The sequence below is a fragment of the Oryza brachyantha genome, chromosome 4 (genome assembly GCF_000231095.2).
Source record: "Oryza brachyantha chromosome 4, ObraRS2, whole genome shotgun sequence".
NCBI lineage: Eukaryota > Viridiplantae > Streptophyta > Magnoliopsida > Poales > Poaceae > Oryza > Oryza brachyantha.
Genome location: NC_023166.2, coordinates 17644718 through 17666778, shown reverse-complemented (window position 1 = coordinate 17666778; position 22061 = coordinate 17644718). Strand labels below are relative to the sequence as shown.

General features: G+C 37.3%; 1 protein-coding gene across 1 annotated transcript; it reads right to left on the bottom strand.

Moving 5' to 3' along the window:
• Window positions 1-4035: 4035 nt before the first annotated feature.
• Window positions 4036-18461, bottom strand: LOC102704420. Its single transcript, XM_015836359.2, is given in 19 exon segments — window positions 4036-4540; window positions 4646-4767; window positions 4860-6328; window positions 6413-7411; window positions 7852-8089; window positions 8283-8639; window positions 8781-8881; window positions 8884-8913; window positions 8916-9979; window positions 10896-11423; window positions 11640-11983; window positions 13558-13804; window positions 13892-14147; window positions 15110-15434; window positions 15549-15717; window positions 15844-16688; window positions 16784-16807; window positions 16809-17321; window positions 18381-18461. Coding segments are annotated over 19 exon segments (8040 nt in total). The 3' UTR covers window positions 4036-4212.
• Window positions 18462-22061: the final 3600 nt, after the last annotated feature.

Below are 22061 nucleotides of genomic sequence, written 5' to 3'. Positions count from 1 at the left end.
ATATCTTCAATTTTGTAAAATTATAATGATATCCTTATAATTTTCCAAAAAAGGAATTAGTATGGAACATGGTGAAGTATATGTATATATTAATCTTAAAATATACTTTAATAAATCACATGTTTATATTTTTTTTATGTTGTAACAGAAACAAAGTGCCCAGATAGTTGTTATTGAAACCATGTTCTTGGCTCCAACAAGAAATGTATTATAGAACCGGAGAGAGCAGATGTTTAATTAAAGCATGTTTTTTATTTATGTACAACATAATGTTTTTTTTTACTTCTCATCTTAGCCCTTGGAAAGAGAACTGGACAACACGACTGACAGAAGGCACTTAACCCCTAAGGGGGTGACTGTTTGTATTTTCATGAAAAGGCCAGATAGCATATATGTATAAATAATTTATATTGAACTGTTTTATAACATATTCTTAGCTATAAAAGCTAAGGGTGAAAAATAAACTTCGATAAAAACCTTAAAATTAACTCTAAATTTAAGGTTAAAAATTTAAATTCGCTTATAAACTTAAAAGCAGAAGCGAAAAAATAAATGACTAAAATTAATTCTAAAATCAAAATCTAAAATAACTTCAATAAAAAGTGTCATGTACGGCCGCACGTATAGGCGCAAGCGTGACATGCGCCGGGCGGCTGAGCGCGCGTGACGAGCACACAGCGGCTCCGTCCAGTGGCTGAGGCGTCGTTTAGTTTCCAAAAAATTTTGGAGGATAGGGCACATTGGACATTTGATCGGATGTCGGAAGAAGTTTTTGGACACGAATGAAAGAACAAATTTCAAAGCTTGGCTGTAAACGAATATTTTGATCCTAATTAAACCGTCATTAGCACTTGGTACTGTAGCATTTATAGCTAATTATGACTAGTTATGCTCAAAAGATTCTCTCATAACTTTACAATTAGTTTTTTATTTCATCTATGTTTAATGCTCTATTTAAATATCCAAATATTCAATGGAATGTTTTGGGAAAACTTTTTGAGAACTAAACAATAGAAGAAATCTTGTTGCTATTTTTGTGTTCCTAGAATTAAGGATAGCCTTCTTTATTCGGTTGGGCCAGTGGCCATATTAAAAATTCAAATTTGGACAGTGGCATATATGCATTAGGCCATAAGGTAGGAGCCTCAGATGACAACCAGTCAGCATCAGATTCAGAGGGGCACAAACAATTTGCTGCATTTTAGTAGTTACTATTGATAGGATTATAAATTTCACTGATGTCATTTAAAAACCGACATGGCCATGAAACCAGTAGTCTGGGTCAATTGAGGATGTATTCCAGTACAGTATCTGGCATGATAATCGACAATTCAAGAATGCCGAATTCTTTTTTCCAAAAGACTGCATATGCCCCAGAGGCCTACATCTTCTGAATGATGACATAGTTCGCCAGACCGGCTTGCTCAACGGTCTGCGTTGGATCAACCAGCTGCTTCGGCGGGAAACCAGTCTGTAGCTGATAGGGCCTTGAAGCCCCAGGCCGAGAGGCGTCAATGAAAGACCTGATGTCGCCAACGGTGTGGTGCATGTTGAAACGGGCAACCATGCGAGTGCCATCAGCAAACCTTAGCTGTATGGATGTCCGCGGCAGCGAGTCATCCACCACTATGCCAATGGACCTGTTGGGTTCTTGAGTGGCAGGAGTTGGTGCTAGGCTCTCTTCCACAGAAGATACATCACCGAGGGTTCTTCCAACACCCTGGAAGGGTGATGGAGGCCTTACAGGTACCTACGAACAAAAGAACATACAAGGTTAATATACATGGAACTCAAAACCGTACAGACATACAAGAATGATAAGCTTACCTGGTACTCTTCCTGTCGTTTGATCACATTCACATAAACATGTGTTCTTTTATCAGCTGGTTCCAACTCATTGGGGCACTGGGACAACCTGATACTCTGAAAAGTAAGAAACAGGGTACACCGTGTTACAATTCCTTCAATAGTGAACCATTCTGTTGTACCCCTTCATGTGCTATGTGTTCTTTAAAGGACTAGAAATCAAATCATTCTGGGGCGCACCCCTTCATTTTTATATGTTCTTTAAAGCACTCGAAGTCAAACGTTGGTGATTTGGTATTGTCACCGCATATATCTAACACAAGAATAGTTATGGCCTACACACCGGTGAAGAATAAATTTTGAAATATTTAGCGTCAGAACACTTGGGGTCCTGGAAATAGACGAGAGAACAAAATTCATATAATCATAGACAGCCAACAAAAAACAGTGCATGCACGTATTAACATGTTGTTCAATACGTTGTACTCTATAAATGCTTGTCAATATTGAACAAGCTACTCTTTAGAAATTTTACTGCTCATAACTATATGAACTAGGGATAGTTTAGTGTTTGCCTTGATGGATTTCTGGATGTATCATATGAAAACTATCTTTTACTATTTTATTTGATGCTTTTAATTTTGTACTAGTTTTTTCACCTCAATAAATCCTCTTACATTAGGTTTTCTTGTTGGATGCCCTATGATGGTTTAACCGTATTCTTAAACATGAGCTAGTCATGGAGATAGTGCATTGTATATGCTCATGAATGCTGGAAAAAGAACTTCAAATATATATGTAATTCATAACTGGATTACTTGTACCAATGTTTATATTTGTTGCAGTGAATTTGCTAGATGCTCATATAATATTAGGTTAAATGCTTTTAAGCATAAATTTATTCATTACATAAATTGCAGCAAATTTTATATGATTTTTATCTTATTTTTGCTTTTCTTATTTTATTTTAAATTATTAGCATTTTTAGTACACAAATCATGTTGTGTGTTCTCCTAATATTTGTTATCGTTAGGAGCAATAGGTGGAGAAACCTAGTTACTTAGCTAAACCCTAGCCCCTGATTCCAAATGGTACTGGGGAAATATCCCCTGTGGAGAATGGGTGGGAGGGGGATTGCAATGTGCACAGGAAAATCCCTGCACGGGATTTGTTCCCAGGGTTTCTAGTCCCCTGCAGCCAAACGAGGCCCGAGGAGGAAGTGGGAGGCACAAGATGACATAAGCCTCATAAAGTATCCCGTCTCGTGACGAGATCATTTGCTAGGGTGTAATGGGTCCAACCATATTGCCTATAAAATTTAAGAGTCGGGTTTAAAACGAGTTGAAAATAAAATTATATAGAGTTTTGAGCTAAAAATTTTCTAAGAATTAATTAGGGTTGTGAAAGAACTCACGAGACTTGCCTTCCCACCCCTAGCTGTAGTCGTCCTTAAGTATGGTGATGTTATTTCATTATTCTACTGTCAGCTCAATGTTTGCATTCCGATATTCATTGAAGCAGAGTAATCTTCTGGCTAGAGTACTTGAGATAAACTGATGCTCAAGGTTCAATCAACGAGTAACAACCAGAGGCAGAACCATGCATTCGCAAATAAAACCATGGAGACATGCAATCTTAGTTTTCTCTTAAAATACTTTGTTGTCTCACTGTCCATACTCCATAATACACTAGTATGATCCTGACACACATGGGGATCCCATAAAATATAAATAAACGTAAACCATGCCCTTGTGTATCACGTGCAAAATCCAGTACATTGGTGACAAACAGTAAGCGATTTATCAGTGAACGGGAGCAAACATCGGCTGAAAAGGAACAGTGTCTTGTATAGTTTGATCATGCGCTTGATTTACTTGTCATGTAGCATATCATGTTTGGCCTCATAGGAATCAATACGTGACCAGAGTGTTCACAGTAAGCAGCCTTTGAAGGCTTTTCGAAGTGCAGCTTCATCCAAATTCCTTCCAATAAATACTAGTTTGTTGATTCTTTTCTCATCAGGCTCCCATGATTTAGCTGGGCATCCCTCCAACAGAGTGCACACCCTGTAAATTTTTGATTTTGAGAAAGGGTTGCTATGGATGAATACAAAATTAGAATGGAATGAATAGTAAAATCACTAACAGAAGTGCTTTCTGCACCAACAATGGATAACCAAAGGCACTGATAGATCACAGAAATATTAGAGTACAAAAGCTACTCCTTCCATCCCAAAATGCAGTTGACATGAAACTTAAGAAATTACAACGGTACAGGCAAAAGTTTGTCTGACGTTAACATCCTGGAAAGCGAGCTAGCCATGCTGCCAGAATTACAACGGTACAGGCAAAAGTTTGTCTGACGTTTTGTCGGGCAAAAGAGAGCAAAACCAAAAAAATACAGAAATTAATTCATGCCACGACGCTTGGACTTCTTAGATTTCTTGTTTTTTTGCTTCTTCTGAGGCTTGTTTTTCGAGCTGGAGCTGGGCGCGGATACTGCTTCTTTGGTCGATTCTTCCACCACATTACTTGATTTAATTCCTCCTGTCTCTTGCTCGTCGTCTGAGCACCCACTCCATTCGCCAGCGATGTCAGGGTGAGATTGGCTTGCTTGCACATCGCCAACAGTTGCAGCTTCGCCAGCAAATTCTGCACGCAGGACATCAATGATCGCCGCAAGTTGGCTTTCAAAATCTTCCCAGTTTGGATCGAAGTCATTCGCTCTCTCCTCCCTGTGATCGCAAACAAATGGATAAACAAGTTTTGCAAAGCATATGGCATTAACCTGCTACAGTAAGACAGCGTATGAACGGATAGTGGTGCTAGTAACAGCTTACCCAAAAGACGGTTTGACTTGATAGTATAGTTGTTTCAACTCGAAGATTTGTGCAGGTGCCATCTGTGCCTCTAGCCAGGAAATGATACTTCCATGGAATTGAGATATAACCCTTGCATCTTTCTGCAAAATTACTTCCCAATATGTCAAAGCGCTGGTAATAGTGAAACATTGGAAAAAAAAGGCAAGGTAACCAATTAATCCTGCTAACTCACCTGTTTAGACAAATTGACTTGAAAAGCCTCCAACTTATCCAACAAAGTATGATTTTCATCACTTAAATTTACTTCACCTGTACTCTCCTTGATATCTCCTGAACTAGTCATAGGAAAGTTACCAGAACTAATGTTCCAGACATTGTTACCATCTGATCTGTTATCTGGCCGCTGAGATTCCTGCTTTAAAACACTTGACTTCTCTAGGGAAAGAAGTGTCATTACCTTTTCAGCATCACTCAAATCCACGATGCTAATCATATAAGCATTTAAGTCTCTAGAGATTGGCTGGCCTTTAAGTGTCCAAACTTTTTGAATATCACCCATAACTACCATGTGATTTCCAATCGCAGCTAGTGCATCAGCAAATACCCTTATGAAGTTCTTAGTGGGATACCTCATCTTCAAAGCAGTTACAATCTTTGCTGAGAAATCACGAGGTAAAACCTCAAAAATTCCACGTAACCACAGGAAATTTGTGACCTCATAACAATCTTCAGGGTAATCAGTTAGTGTCACGAGATAAAGTGTAATAACTAATCTCAGCACGATATTAGTTTGAGTAGATGTATTCCGAACCCACTGTTCAATCATACACTTGTTTTCCAAAAGATATCTGACTGTCTGATATAAGAAACGCCGTGCTGAATAACCTACATTGTCCAGATCGAGATCACTGCCAGGAACCAGACATGTATCAAAATAAATCTTGGTAGTGCGACAGTTTAGCATCTTGACCAACAGAGATTTTGTGCTCAACATATAGTCCTTCAGTAGAAGACAAGAGGTAGAGAAAAAGCAAAGGCACTCGACGAGATCTACATAGCAAATCGGGAATATGTAGTGTTTAGCCCTCCAGTCTGTGTTAGATGTACATTCAAGACCAAGCTTAAAGTTCGACACTAACTGACATCTGCCAACACCACTGTCAAGAAAATTTTTCAAGGACTGAAAAAAAGTTGCCCAATCAGAATCTCTGACCAGACATTGCAGAAGCTGTGAAATCAGCAAATCATCCAACCTTTCTGCATGGAGCAGAAGCATGGCTATTCTAACAACATGATCATGAGTCAATTTCTTGTTCCTTGAACTAATGATATCACCGAGCAAACTGTATGTAGTAGGTGAGTCAAGTATATGCAAGAGACTCTTTGGTGGTGTCTCGTTTGTCCCGTCAACGAAAACCAGCGTGAAGAATCAACGTTTAATAAAATTGTTGAACTTTTCAATATTTTTTAGCAAACGAAACTCTGATTCCCTCAGAAACTTTGTAATTTCGTACATAATTAGAATAGTTCGTCCAAGGGCACATGATGGAGTTGGCAAAACTTGGACAATAGATTCCAACTTCTTGAGTACACTAAAACCAACAGAATAAAGTTCATTGATCCAGAAATCCTTACCACAAGAATGACAATGGAGAACATTCAGCCAACATCTCCTGCCTTCTTGCTGCAGATTATTTCTCCCTGTGTTAGAGAGCCAGCTTGAGTCCGTGTCAAGAACCACATATCGGTTGTTGTCACCATCTTTTCTCCACCCAAAGTACTTACCACAAAGATCTTCGCAGATTGCTGCGGAATCATTGGATTCTATGTCCTCAGGATGATGAAGATGCGTGAGCACTTTGATTATAATTGAACTCCAGGAATTCCAAGCATACACTAGAGTTTCAGGTGATATATGATTACGAACTAGCATACAATTATAATGCACTTCATCTTTAGATCCTGGCTCTGATTCAAAGCTGTAGTTAGAGGATTCAGACTGAAGATGAACATCAAGAATCAAGCGAGAAGCTATAAGCTCAACTACCATGTTTCTACATTTACTGCGCTCAAGCAATTTGCAAGTTATGCTGGCAAGAGACTTGTAATCATCTGAAAGGGCATCTGCTTCCAGGCAAACAAGGGAATAGAATGACTCTGACACCTTCATTGACATTTCTTTGGCTTTTGCGAGCAATTGCTCCTTCCCCGTAAATCCTTTTGGAGGCCACCCTGTTCTATGCGAGCCCCAGAGAGAATTCACAAACACATAGAGGAGTATAAGCTGTGTTGCGTTCTCAATAAAACCTGCCTTTTCGAGCATGTTTGCCTCCAATAAGACATTCCCTGTATCCTTTGCTATCCCTGCAGCTTCAACAAAATTACCCATATCCATCTCTAAACTCAGCAGTTCATCCAAAAGATTCTTAGAATGCAAGAATGCACGGACATGATTCATAGAGCTGAAAGACTTAACAAATGGCATCATGTGCTTTATGTCTCCGCACTCAAAATAATGTAGTGCACAATCTTCCAGATATGTGTTTCTAATGGCAGCCACCTCTCTGAAATTGGAATTTTCAAGAAAATGTCCCTCCTCCAACTGTTGCAAGAACAAAAGACCTTGATTGAACAGTTTTCCTTTGGAACACATTGACAAACACTTGGTGTAACATTTAGCTCTAAAGTATGCCTCAGCTGCCTGTGACCAGCAAGCACTCAGTTCGAAGCAGTTCCCAGCATCCTTGAGCATAGAATTACCACATTTTTCCATATAAACCATTCCTAATTGAAATAAAAGCCACATTAGACGTTTTCAAAATGTTAACATTGAGAACTGGGTGAGACCATTTATTTAAACTACTCCTTTCGTCCCAAAATAACTTCACTTTTAGCTCCTACCATATGTCCCAAAATAAGTTCTCTTTTCTTCCCTTATCTACCACTATCCGCAAATCGATGCATTTTCTTCCTTTAATACCCCTTACCAACTCATTATCTAACTACCATACTACTTTACTAATAATGAGGGTACTTTGGTCTTTTTCCCTCTACCTTGTTTTGAACAATTCTCTTTTGGGGCGGAGTTATTCACAGACAACCCTCAACTTTTGGGAAAATAATTAAGAGCATCTTGCTGTTTGTTAAAAACAAAATGGAAATGTGAAGACATCAATATTATGAAACTGATACACAACCAAATAACTATGCAAGATAGCCAATACCTGCTTTTTTGTAGTCGCCTAATTTCATATGGCAAGTGGCAGCTTTCTCATACTTGCCAATAGACTCAAAGATTTCTGAAGCTTTTTGCAATGAAGACTGGCCCATCTCAGAGTTCATAGAGATGACACGGTCAGCAGTTGCTACAAGTCCAGCAGCTCTTGCCAACTTTTCTCTATATGCATCCCCAGCCTTTTCAAAGCACATCATAGCCATCTCATATTGCCCTTCAGTGAATAACTACAAGGACAGGATGTGCAAGTGTTACAAACATAGCTTAACAATTTTTGTATAAAAATTCTTTCCATCATTAGCACTGAAAAAAATAATGTGAGACCATGCATCATGACGAAAGACGATGGAAGAACTTGCACAGGTAGGCCTAGGGAACTACCTTTTCCCATCAATAAATACATATGTACACAACACTAACCTTGGTACCCCGTAGCCTCCAATCTTCTTCCGTGCTGCTTCCTGCCTGCATTGCTGCAATGAGTGAAGAATCAAGTAGTCTAACTTCAACAAGGCACAACTTCTTCCAGTAGTCAAACATTGGTCGGCAGTTATCATCTGTATTCTCACATATCCACAACCTTTGCCTAGTCCGTGTAATTGCAACATAGAGCTGCTTCAACTCTGAACAGAGAAGAAAATGCTTGTTTTTGTCGAAAAAAGAATGTGATATTTCGTCAGACGATGCTATGATGTGTTTCCCTTTCATGTAGTCATACACAACTCTCCACTTATTTCTTAAAGGTGATGAACTGAAAAGGTTGTACAGCAGCACGTCCTACACAATTTTTTTATAAAAGAAATAAGTATACAATTAATTTAATTAATACAACACAATGTAGTCATAAAAAGCAACTTACAGTAAATAGGAAAGTTCTTATGAACATGAGCATAAATGAAATTAAATGTAGGCTCATACCTGGAACTCAAGGCCCTTACATTCAACAATTGTCAAAACAAGAGCTTGTTTACCAACAAGGTCAATTATTTGTTTCTTAGTAGCATCATCACGAACTAGATAACTTGTTCAGCACCAAACCCATGCAAGTTGCATGATTACTTTTGCTTTCTCCAAAGATAGTCATAATTGCATTCTCATCATTTCCAGACTCAAGTAGCACAGGAGCTTCCCCGTATACAAGCCCAATCTCTGGATTAAGCTTGTCAACACATGATGGGAAAAAATAGTACAGAAGGCTCATGATACTTTGAGCCAGACGAAGGATTCCACAGTGTGTACGGAAATTTTGGGTAAGCTGGAACATATCTGTTATGCGAACTTGTTTTCCATGACTAATTCCTATACCACATGGTTCAATTTCTGAGAGGAAATGGGTATAGAAGAGCGAGCGAATATCTTCAAACCTGAAATCAATACCCCTTGCTATGGTCTGTGCAGTGTCACCAGCAAAAACAAACCCCTCCTTAAAGTTCCTGCAGACATATTTAAGAAGTGCTATCTGCGTCATTGTAAGATCTTGCACCTCATCTATGTATATAAAATCCACCATATCACCATTGTAGCCCTCAGAAAGAAGACTGCAATGAAGACTATTGACAAAATCAGACAAATCAAATTCTCTGGCAGAGCATTTCGCTCTCTCATAATCAAGAAAAATATCATAAATCCTCTCTCTCATCTCAATATTCAGAGATGAAAATCTTTTATCAGAAATCTTCAAATAATCAAGCCTTTCAAGTTTGCCACCAAAAGATCTCGTTGGTTGGTACCCTGCCTTTATATGAGAGATTATTTCGGTGAAGACGGTGGATGCATCAAGTTTCTTGGTCAGTTCAGCATTAAAATGCGGCCAATAGGAAGCAGCAAATTTCTCATAAGTAACTTCCTTCATCTCAATAAAAACTTGCAGTGCACGAGATTTTGAATACCCTTTCTCCGTGCAAGACTTTAATTCACCATAGAAGGCATCAAAGAATGAAGTTTGGCATGTTCCATCCACCATCATCAAAAATTTCCAAAATGTAATAGTCAGAGGATAGTGTTCGCAAGGAAGACCACTGAAACTATCGGGTATATCTGTAAAGTCTTCAGGGTCATCAACCATGTCAGGCATATGAAGAATGCTAGACCGATCAGAAACATCACCAGAGCCATATCTACAGATGGTTTAAATAAGCAATGCTTAGCAAAGGACCACAGTTTATATAATTCACAAGCTAAAGCATATTTCCTTTTCTATTAACGGACCAAACTGAACCAATTTTCAGTGTGTAACTCCAGAAAAAAATACATTTTAATATATAATGCACTCAAAGTAAACTGAAAATAATGTACTTCCTCTGTCCCAAAATAAAATTTGGGACAGAGGGACTAGGAGTTTGCTTTGGTATCCTTCAAAATAAAATTTTACAGGTTAAACAAAGGTTATTAGAATTAATCTAAGGGTCCTGCTGGATGGCGTTTTGCATTTGTTCAGTAAGTGCATTGTTTGTGTAAACTTCTCCTTTTTTCCTCGTAGTCAATGGTTTACAAATGAATTTGCTTGCAAGCTATTAATATAGTTTGATTTGACTTATAAAATCTTGAGTATCTATTAAATCATAGCCTTAGAGCATTCTCAACAGCTCATCTAAATTTGGTCATCTATATCTTCATTTGGATGATCATCTAAAACACTTTCATTCTTCATATCCCTTTGTACTCCAGTAGATCATCTATATATGACATCCTCTATATCTATTTGGAGGATTGGAGAGAGAACATCTAAATATAAAGGTTCTCTCTCCTAATATGGATGACATCCAAAAATAGATGATGAGATAGATATTCTGCTGGAGCTGTTGGGGATGGATGAGCTGTTGGATGAACTTTTATTCTTCATCCTCTATTTCTAGTATGGAGGATAGGATGGATGAGCTGTTAGGGATGCTTTTATAAAGAATAAAAAACTTTATAACATAAGAAAAGAAATTATCCCACACTGGACATATGCATCATAGATGAAGAGGCAGGGAACTTCCGTATCTAAAACTAATGAACTTGACCTTGAGAACCCAGTTTGAAGGTATTTACCTTTTAAGCTTACAAATCTGATTCCTTATGGCTGAGCATAGCTTTGGGCTAACAGTGATAAACACTTGCTTTAAAGATGTTTCTACTTTACTTGAATCCTTCGGTGGTGTACTACGTTTGTTCTCAGCATCACAGATATCAGCATCGTCCAAATTTAGCCCCTGTGATGCAATCAAAGACTGTTGCTCAATCTGAATCAGCTTCATTGTCAGCACAGTTGTTTTACCAGTGCCTGATCTGCCAAGTACAAAGCTACTGAGTGGGAATCTAATAATTGCCTGCTCTTCATCAGTCAGTTCAAAGGGGATATCAATTTCAGATCCATCTGTAGCTGTTAGCAAATGTTTTGCCACACCAGATGATAGAGAGTAGAACTTCATAAGCAAGAAGCTTTCACTGACTTTTGAATTCTCCATAGCATATGATAGATCCATATGGTCATGGTCTTCTTGAGCATCAACTTCCTGATACTTTTTATAACGAATAATATCCTGCTCAGCATCCCAAGTCACAGGTACTGCCAGTTTCCTATTATAAACAATAAAAGTGAAGCAGAAATTAGGATACATGATCGACCAGTTCATCTGCAAACAGCAAGAGTCAAGCATATTTTATACTTTATACATTTGAATACAATCATATTGGCATCATCTTTCTGACGAAAGTAGATTTAACTGTTTATAAAGCATGAAAGGGAGAAGATATTCATAGAGCCAAAGTCAATGGTGAAAAAATAGCACATACCAATCTGTCTTTACTCTTCTGCAGTGATCAATGTACTCATTTGTGTACAATGAAAACAGATTTTCAAGACGTTGAATAGTTCTTGCAATGTTCTGGTGAGACAGCAGGTCCCAAATTCTTATAATCTGAACATACATTTCACTTTTCTCGATATCAGTACTCCAAACAAGATAAAGGTCCCTGACTTTGTATACTTTTGCAAGCTGGTAAGCATCAAATACATCCAAATTCCTCATTGTTCTCCAACCAACACCAAGTTTGACAAGCTTTTGGAGCACTTCCCTCCTAAGCTGAGGTGATTTTAGCTTCGCAAATGACTTCTTAAATTCGTCACTGAAAATAACCTGATCAACATATAAAATTATTGAGTGAAAAATGTTGCGAAGGACTTTTAAATTCATCACTAAAAGTAACCTAATCAACAAACATATAAAATATGCTTAGTGAAAAATATATTGGTCAATAGAATTAGCAACGTCATGTTCTTGAAATAAACTAGCGAATTATCCATGGCTGGTGTATATGTGTCGATCACTCCTCCCACTTCCCTCAAATAAAATTGTCCACACTATGGTGTGGGTAGTGGATAGTGAATAAATGATAAATATTTAAATATATCCTCCTTTTTTAGATAAATGAAGATTTACTGGTCTCAGCCAATTGCATCAAGGTGATACAATCAAACTGAGACCATCTCTGGCCTCTGCATAATTAGAATGCACACAGCCAAAAAAGTAGCAAAGAACAAAAGTGAAAAGAGAACTCCGAAACATAAAGGTTAATGGCCATCAATCCGAAGACTAGATTGTGAATCATGCTGCTAGGTAAAAAACTCCATTGCCACAAGGTCCAATTGTTGACATACCACTGTAATGGTGTCCCATAAAGTTTAAAGAATTCTAATAAAAAATTAAAATAGTCCAACTATTGGCAATTTTAACAAATCCTTCCTTAGATAAAGAGCCCTATAGAAAATTCAAATAATAAGAAACAAACCTATATCCCGTAAAAATTTTACAACATTACATGAGAAAAATATTCAAACTTATATTAAAATAAAGTAATACCATATATATCAACAAAATCAGTGAGAATAAACTAAAATTGCACATTGCATCACTAAACTACGCAACGCGCAATTTTAGGTTACTGAAAATTTAAATTTCTTTAGTGCCTGCAATCTAGCATATACCATTAGGGTCATAACTGATAAGCAGTGGTGGAGCAAGGGTCTGGTGACCCTAGGCCAGTGCCCAGGCTCCATCTAATGCAAGAAGCATGATAATGCCTAATTACCATGTTTATCTAGTTATTGTCCCAGTCATATATAGCCATTGTATGCATTACTTAATTATTTTTTAGATAATGTATTAATTAATTGGTGTGCTTAACATAATAAGAAGACAAATGAATTGTTAAGTGCTAGATATTTGTCGATCTATTAGGCTTGCTTGAGCTCAAAAATATCTAGATCCTCCACAGTGGCGTTGCATTCATTATTTACGTGATCCCTCAATTCGAATATAAGTACGACCACTTTGGCCATAAATTTTATCCAAAAAACAAGTAAATAATTTAAAACTTAGAAGGAAAGAAACCAGATTAAATGAGAACATGCACAAATATTGCACCTAAAGGGGGTGTAATCATTTATTTTTGAGATGGAGTAGGACAGAAGTTATCCACAATCTGTGCAACCACCCTCACCCCACACCACCACCAAACAGAAATAAGTGAAGCAAGTGCAAATATCTAACACATATAAAAAAGCAAACGAAACAAAAATTCCTGGATCGACCACTGGTTATAGGTATATTATTATGTGATTTGTTCAAACATAAAAGTTTAAATCTTAAAAATAAAAAAGGGCAATTTAAGACATGTTACCTTCCACAATTCACAGAAGTAAATTTAAAACCAAGCTAAGAAAACAGTACACTACACTTACTTTCCATCTAGTATTGCTGAAAACTGCTGAATCAGCATTAAGTAAATCATCAAGTTCATCAAGCTCATTCTTGACTTTCAAAACCAACTTACAAATTGCTTCATCATTAGTAGCATTTATAATACATTTGCGTCTTTGAGCATCAGCAATAAGATCTCTCCATACTGTACCACTTCTATACAGTGTTTTAGAATTGCCGAGAATCCAAAGGCAGTGCCTGCATCAAATAAACCAGCAGATTATTCTGTTCTATCACAATTGACCAATATTTCAAAAAATAGAGAAACAAAGTATCAATGCACACCTTGCTCTAGTAAGAGCAACATTTTTTCTTTGTTCATCAGCAAGAAATCCAACAGTGCCTTTCACATTGGACCTAACTGTTGATAGTATGATTATATCATCTTCTTCTCCTTGGAAACCATCAACAGATTTGACCCGCACATGAAAGCCATCGCACAAATCATACCGTTTGCCAAGTCTGCCTTCTATTGCATCAACTTGTGAACTATATGGAGAGATCACACCAATGCTGAGCGCTTGTCCAGTCTTCTTCCAAGCTGCAAACAAACTGATATGGTTATGATCTCCTCAGAAGTTAATTGTTTTAGCATGACTAACAGAGAATTCATAGCAATAGAAATACTTATTCACTTAATGATAGTATGTTACTTCCACCCACAAGGATATTTTTTTACCGAATGAAACGTAGAACATAGTAAGTGAGCAAGCAATGGCCAATGCTAGAAATAGTGCCACGACAATAACAATTCATTCTTTAAGGACAGATTCCTTTGATACATTAGAAAATGTTAGTGTTGCTCCTGTCAAGCGAAAAAAACATGAACACATGGAGGCATTTTCTGATAAATCCAGGCTATCTAAAAATGTTTATAGCAGTTAATACCTAAAAAAATTATATGCATTATATATCAAAATCATCAACTGTTGCAGCTGAAAACATGACAAGCATTTTTTTTACTAATCACTTGACAATTGACAATACTCCCCTCATTCTAAATGCTTGTGGCGTAAGTTTCTCCTCTACCTAATTCTATTGGTTCTTGTTCGGCCTTAAAATGAAAAGGGAGTCAACCTCTATATTGCTAGATCAAAATCCACAGGTTGAACCGTTTAAGTCCCTACTAGAGTTTTATTTTTGATTATCTCCTACAAATATTGATAGACATCTATGACTAGCGATAGGGTTCAAAAGCCCTTAACTTAGACATGCTCATGATTCACTTGTGTCAAAATCTAGCTCCCAAATCGCTAAGATTCTGATACTCGAATTGGTTAGACTTTTGCAGGTATTTTGTAGGGTTGTAGTGAATCGCTCTATATTCAACACCCCCCCCCCCCCCTTCTACAGTCATGTTGGTCCTTCATATAAAGAGCTAGAAAGGAAGATATCATTAACTCCTAAGGAAGACATGCTAAATCACCAAATTAGTTTATAAAGACATTCAGATCAAATGGTATTTGATAGTGAAAAAAGAAGGAAATGATTCAGCTTACATACTTTTAAAAATTGACTGGATCAAATGCAAAACAACAGCAACTTCCACCATGTTTCGCCAACTGTTTCTAGTGCCTTCCTTTTCTTCCCTTCCATCAGTGATGTCTATAAAAGCATAGCTAGCAAACAGGAGGTTTCTATAATCTTTGTTATAGACAGAAGATGTGACATTTGGACCATCTAAAATCTTCCTCGCATAGAACCGAGCATTTGGAAACAAGCTGATACAAGGATCCATGCGATATTGTATGTTCAGCAAATGCTTTTCAAAATCCAGAGTAACCAATCTCTCAAAAAGACTAATTCCAAAACCAGCATCTTTGCATACCTGAAGATGAACAATCAAAGAAGATTATTATTAGTTTAAAACCACCAAACAGAAAATCAATAATAGAACAAAGATGCCTAGACTAAGTAAATATACAGTGGCAAAGAAAATTACTTGGCTTTTGACCATTGGCCTCAGCTGGCAGTCATCTCCTACTAAAACAACATGTTTCAGCCAATGCAGACGAAGTGGAATAACCAATTCACATTCCCTCACCTGTGCAGCCTCATCCACAATTAACACATCAAGAGGTTCAATTTCCATGTGATGCAACCGATAAGAACTAGAGGAGGTACAGAAAATGAGTGTTGCATTACGCATGCAGTACTTCTGAACCCAATTTTTGTTTACCCCAGTGGGCAAACCAAGTGACCCCTGGAGATCTTTCAGCAATTGAAGGCATGTTGACTTTGCGTTATTCAGTTCCTTCTCAACAACAGACGTAGACTCTGGACAAGCAGAGATCTGAACAGACAAAAAACCAAAGCCCCGTTTCACACCATCATCAGTTAAAGCTTCATTACATAAAAAGACTTCAACTTTTTCCAGTAAATCCAACAGCATGGATATATTTTTGGCACTATCACGTGAAAAGCACCTTCTGGGAAGATGAATCAATAAATTCATTATGCATTTCTTCAAAGCTGTGGCTGTTGTATCAAATTGCTTCTTTATAAAGTCCAGAAAGCACATAGGTTCACTTCTTCCATCATCCTCAAGAAGCATATCATACTGAGAACCGCAATCCTCAAAAAAGGATATCATTGAAGCTATTCTGTACCTCCACCCAGTTAATGATGAAAAGCATTCAACAAGTTCATCAACCCGACAATCTAAGAAAACATCTTGAAGCTCCTCGGTGATATCCATTCTACACTTGTATCCGAATAATAAAACATCTCCAAGAGAAAGAGGTAGGCAGTTTTCTATGTAATTCTTGTTAAAATCCCTAAAAATATGCAGGAATCGGGTACAAACTCCAACAATGGCAACATTTGTGGGTGCACATGTAAGAGTTCTGCGTTTCAAATATGCCAAAGCCCAAAGCATAGCACTAACCGTCTTGGTCTTTCCGGTACCTGGTGGACCCCATATAAGTTTCATGAGATTTAAATGCCTGAACTGCACAGCTGAGATGACAGATTCAATAGCATCCAATTGTGATTGATTAAGATTAATTGATCGTAATTGCTCTGTAAATAGAGCCAAACAGTGCCCTTCATGTTTGACACAGACATTACAGACATCATCACCCTACAGTCAACCATCAAAGAGGGGCTTAGCTACAAAGTATGGCATCCACCACACGCTATTAAGTTAACCTAAAGGGCAATTAGTCAACGAATTACCATATATGTGGGGGCAAAGAGTGGGCTTGATTACTTCGAAATTGTTGTTCATACCCATATCAAAGGAAATTGCTTTTCATATCCGTAAGTTTGTCATAATATTATTAAGAAATATTGCATGTCTAAGTTTGTCTATGCCTTGTTCTGAAGCAATATTCTTAGCAACTTTAACTCGGAAACCCTTCTGGTATTCATCATCCATAGAAACCTCAGTAACCATAGCCAGACAATATGTCACACCATAGCGGTTCAAGTCCCCTGCATTTTCTGGTCTCATGCTAGATAAAACAAATATATCACCATTCCGAGCTGTATAAGCCTCAGAAGAAAAACCAGCTCCGTTATCCCAGAAGTCCACATCCATAAAATACGATCCTGATTTTCCCCCTGTCTCCATAGACAGTATCCTAGAAGTAGGTGCTTCTGATATGAGCTCAAGACAAGAGCATAGATCTGACCTTGTTTCTTCAAGCAGTGGTGCGGCATATGATTTGAAGTAGTGATCTATAGACATAAAGCTGCTAGGAATGTTCTCAACCTACAAATATATATATATAACTGGAGATGTGATAAAAGCGCTCGGCAAAAATGTGTTTGAAGCAACAGTTGGAATACATATATAATGGCAAGAACTAATGCTAACAGAACTACCATCTAGACCATTTCATAGACGGACAAACCAGCAAGAATCAATACAAGATGTAAGCTGATCACATCAGGAGACAGGAGGTAAGCTGTAGTTAATCATCAATGACATTGCAGCATATACCTCTGTCATTACGCAACAAGAATTTGAATAAGACACCAAACATCACCCAACAGAACTGTTAAGTTCCCCGCGTGTATGAACCTTATGCTAGATCATGCAACAGAGTACTTTAAAAACCTCACAAACGATCTGATCATGCATCGTGCTCACAGAAAATTAGCATCACATGCTTCTCCAGTAAAATTTATATCATACAATTAGCTAGGCTAGCGCAGGTCATTCGGATGTAGCACTTTGAGCCAGCCACGTGTGGCTTCCTAATCCCCATGCATAATCAAAGGAGCAACTTTTTAAATGCATTTAAATGCATTTATGAATTTCCATATCTAAATTTGCCCGTTCATTTTATTTAAATATTTTAAAAAAAATAATAATAATAGTCACATATAAATAATATTCATGTTTTATTACCTAATAACAATAAAAATGCTAATCATAAAGCTTTCTTAAATAAAACAAACAGCCAAACGTTGAATAAATGGTACAAAAATGCACTTTTTCTGGGAGTTAGTATCAGTTACATCTCCCAACCCTCCCGGCTACAAAAGTTGCGGAGTGTACGGACAACGGAGTACCAGTCCATTCGCTACGAATCCAGCTTCTATATATATCACAGAACAAGCATTAAGCAGCAGTACACTACAAGCGAACTCACAATCTCACATAGAGGAACAAATCGAACACCAAAAACACATGACACATGCATCCATCTCGCAGTTCCCCCACGCCACAAACCAATTTTTTTCACTAAGAAAAAGGCAACAAATTGCTCAAGTTTGCTACCACTCGTGCGAAGTCATTAGCAGCAAAGGAGGATCGATCAATCACCTTCCCTCTGTAGAGGTCGTCGTCCATGACATCATCGACAGACCAGGAGAGCACTATGTCGCCCAAATCCCTCTTCCCCATGTCGCCGCGGCACGGGCCGTCGTCGTCCTTCTCTCTCATCAGCACCAGCTAGCAAGCCGCAAGCTGCATTCGCTCGATCGGAAGAGGGGGGAGGAGACGGTCGCTTCGCTTGCTCGTGGAACAGCCGGAGTGATCAGTGGGAGGTAGAGGGGTTTAATGGCGGGGGGAGTAGCGTCTATGAGAAGGAAGGAAGGAAGGGACGCGGCGGTTCTTCTTCCGCTGTGGTTTGGATCATCGGAGAGTGGACCCGTTTTATGGGGAAGGCAAAGACGCGGCCGCGGCGTAGTGTATTACTGTATCGCCGTTGTCAGCGCAAAAATGATTTCACTCTATTTAAATGATTTTCACCATTTTCAATGGATCGCCAGTATAAAAATAATTTCTTTGTTTTCAAAAAGAAAATTTGTAACCATATCATTATATTTTTTTCAAAGTCATTGGTATCTTAGTGATTAGAACACATGTTAGTTAATGACACATAGTACATGTCTCTAGTTTAGCAAAATTATAATGACGGTTTTCTTTTTTAAAATGAATTGATGAGGTATAGTGTATAGCCAATACATAAATGGCTTTAGTTTTATTGGTAATACCAGTTGAGAAACAATCTCACTATTATTACTAATGCACAGATAATTTCATCGCTGTAGACTGATCTGGGTTATTTGGTAACATATAACTTATAACAGGATACATGACTTTGTTAAATTAGTCAAATCCAACCAATGAGCACATACATGTGCCCAATAAACGAAAAGGGGCGAGTGTTTGGCTTTTATAGATTTTTCGCTTTGCAGCAATTGATTCTATTGTTTATTTTATCAAATAGCTAACATAAAAATTACATAGTTTTTATGAAATATAACGAAAGAACTCAACCAGAGTATCTTAGCGACAAGTGTTGTTTTGTGTTATAGACTATGGATACGTAAGAGCATGTACAATAACATGCTATAAGTCAGCTATAAGTATATTTTAAAGAGATAAGAGGGGAGAGAGAAGAGATGTTGGCTACTAATTTATAGCCAGCTGTACACGGGTTCTAAGATAAAAATATATGTATAACATGTGGGACCATGTATTGATGTTTTATAGGTAATTATTATATAAATTGACTATTAGTTTGACTATAGATGAATTAGAGCTAGTAGTTGACTGTGCTATTGAACTTGCTCTAATGTGGCATGGACAACCTTGCTAGCGAGCATCGTTCTATGCTGCAGTGCTAGTTTCAGATACAACAGATTAAGAGCAGGTACAATAGCAAGCTATAAGTTAGTTATAAGCATATTTTAAAGATAAGAGGGGAGAGAGAAGAGAGGTGGGCTACTAATTTGTAGCCAGCTGTATACGGGCTCCAAGACAAAATGTGTGTATGACATATGGGGCCATATATTGATGTTTTGTAGCTAACTATTATATGCATTGGCTATTAGATTGGCTATATATAGATGAATTGGAGCTATTAGTTGGCTATACTATTGAACTTGCTCTAACATAGCAACAAGAAAGAGGAAGATAGGGTGATCTTGATTCAAGAACCAAACAAGGCTCAGGATCTAAGAGCATCCCCCAACAGCTCATCTATCTCATCCTCTATCTTGAAAATAGAGGATGAAGACTACAAAGAGATATAGAATGTCATATATGGATGACCTGGTGGAGTTACATAAAGATATGAAGGATGAAACTAGTTTAGATGATCATCCAAATGAAGATATAGATGATAAAATTTAGATAAACTGTTGGGTATGCTCTGACTCCCAGCCTACAGACAACGTGTAGTACAGTGTACTCAATGCATTAGTTTTATGTGAAAAGTAAAACGTTGAAGGTCATGAAATACATGGAAATATACATCTGATGGTGTTATTAACGTTTATAAATCAGTTCACAATGGAAGTAGTACTCTGAACAAAAAAAAACAATGGAAGTAGTACAAGGTTGGCGCATGTCGTGGAATTGCACCATTTCGGCTGTTCCTTCTGTCTACAGAGACTTATATATGAAATATTTTCTGACAATTTTTAATATGTATTATAAGCAATAAAATTTACTGCTGTAAAATTTTAAAAACTATTTATAAATATAAGACAATGAACTTATAACTTTTTAAAAAAATAAACCTTTAACCGCTCGGTAAGAGTGCGGCAAAATCCGAGAAAAATTGTGCAAAAGAACATAGCCGAACATCATGCAACTTTCATGGATGAAATCTGGTTTATTGGTTGGGTTCTTTTTCAGCTGAAGATAAAAGATTATCTAATTTTTGTGATAGCTATTTAATAGTGTAAATAATAGAATTAACTACTATAAAGTTAAAAATCTGGTTTAAAAAGGTAAAATGATGAACTTGTCTACCGTGTGTATTTGGGAAGTGTTTACGTACAAGTTAAAGAAAAATATAAAAATGATCCAAGATAAATGAAACAACTGATATTCTTCAAAACACAGGGGATATGTTATTTTACACAGATTTTTCACCAGCTCTTGTGTGTTGCCCGAATTGCTAAATATGTAATATGTATATATATATATATATATATAAGTTTATTATCTCACATTTTTAAAATAGATTTAAACTTTCTAATAGTTAATTATGTCTATATCATTAAATATAGGTCTAACAGAAGGAAAAATACCGTAGTGACGTAGTCTTCGAATGAAAAGAGAAAAACAACGAGAACACTGTAACAACACTCGGTGGAACGGTGTCTAGTTGTCTACACCATCCGGGGTAAAGGCTCGCAACAACTACCATTCTCCCGAAAATAAACGACCCATGGAACGCGGATGCCCTCCACGTTTCGCAACGAGCACAATTTGGTGAAAGTAGCTCTACGCTAGCACACTGCGCTTCTTCAATACGACTGTAATGCTGCCTCCATTTTAAAATACGTTATTTTATTTATTTTAGCATGTTCTGAAATAAATTCATATATGAGTATATATTATATTGGAGTCTGTGAAAACAAGAAGTAATTATATTAAGAATAGATAAAGTTATAGATAATTACATTAAAATTTGATAAAGTGTATTGCATTCTAATCTTTTAGTATTTATATTGTTATATGTGTGATGAGTAAAACTTAAAATTATTTTAGAACAAAGGGACTACAATTTTTTTCACATGAAGGAAGAGGATGAACAGAAACGAAAGGAGAGGGAAGTGGGTGAATGGGACTACGCGAGAGGGATGGCAAAGGCGGGAGGAAGAGACCCTACCACAATGTAAAAAGCCCACAGCTTTTCACCTTTCGGCCTGCAAGGCTTTGCTTTATGGGTAGTGAGAACGTCAGATGGTACGGAAAGCCCACGCGCTCTGTGGCAGGCTATAAGCCAGCTATAAGCATATTTTAAAGAGATAAGAGAGGAGCGACAAGAGAGGTGAGCTACTAATTTGTAGCCAGCTGCATACGAGCTCCAAGACAAAATGTGTATATGATATGTAGAACCATGTATTGATGTTTTGTATGTAACAATTGTATGAATTAACTATTAGATTGACTATAGATGAATTGGAGCTAGTAGAGCTAGTACAATAGCAGACTATAAGCCAGCTATAAGCATATTTTAAAGAGATAAGATGAGAGAAAAGG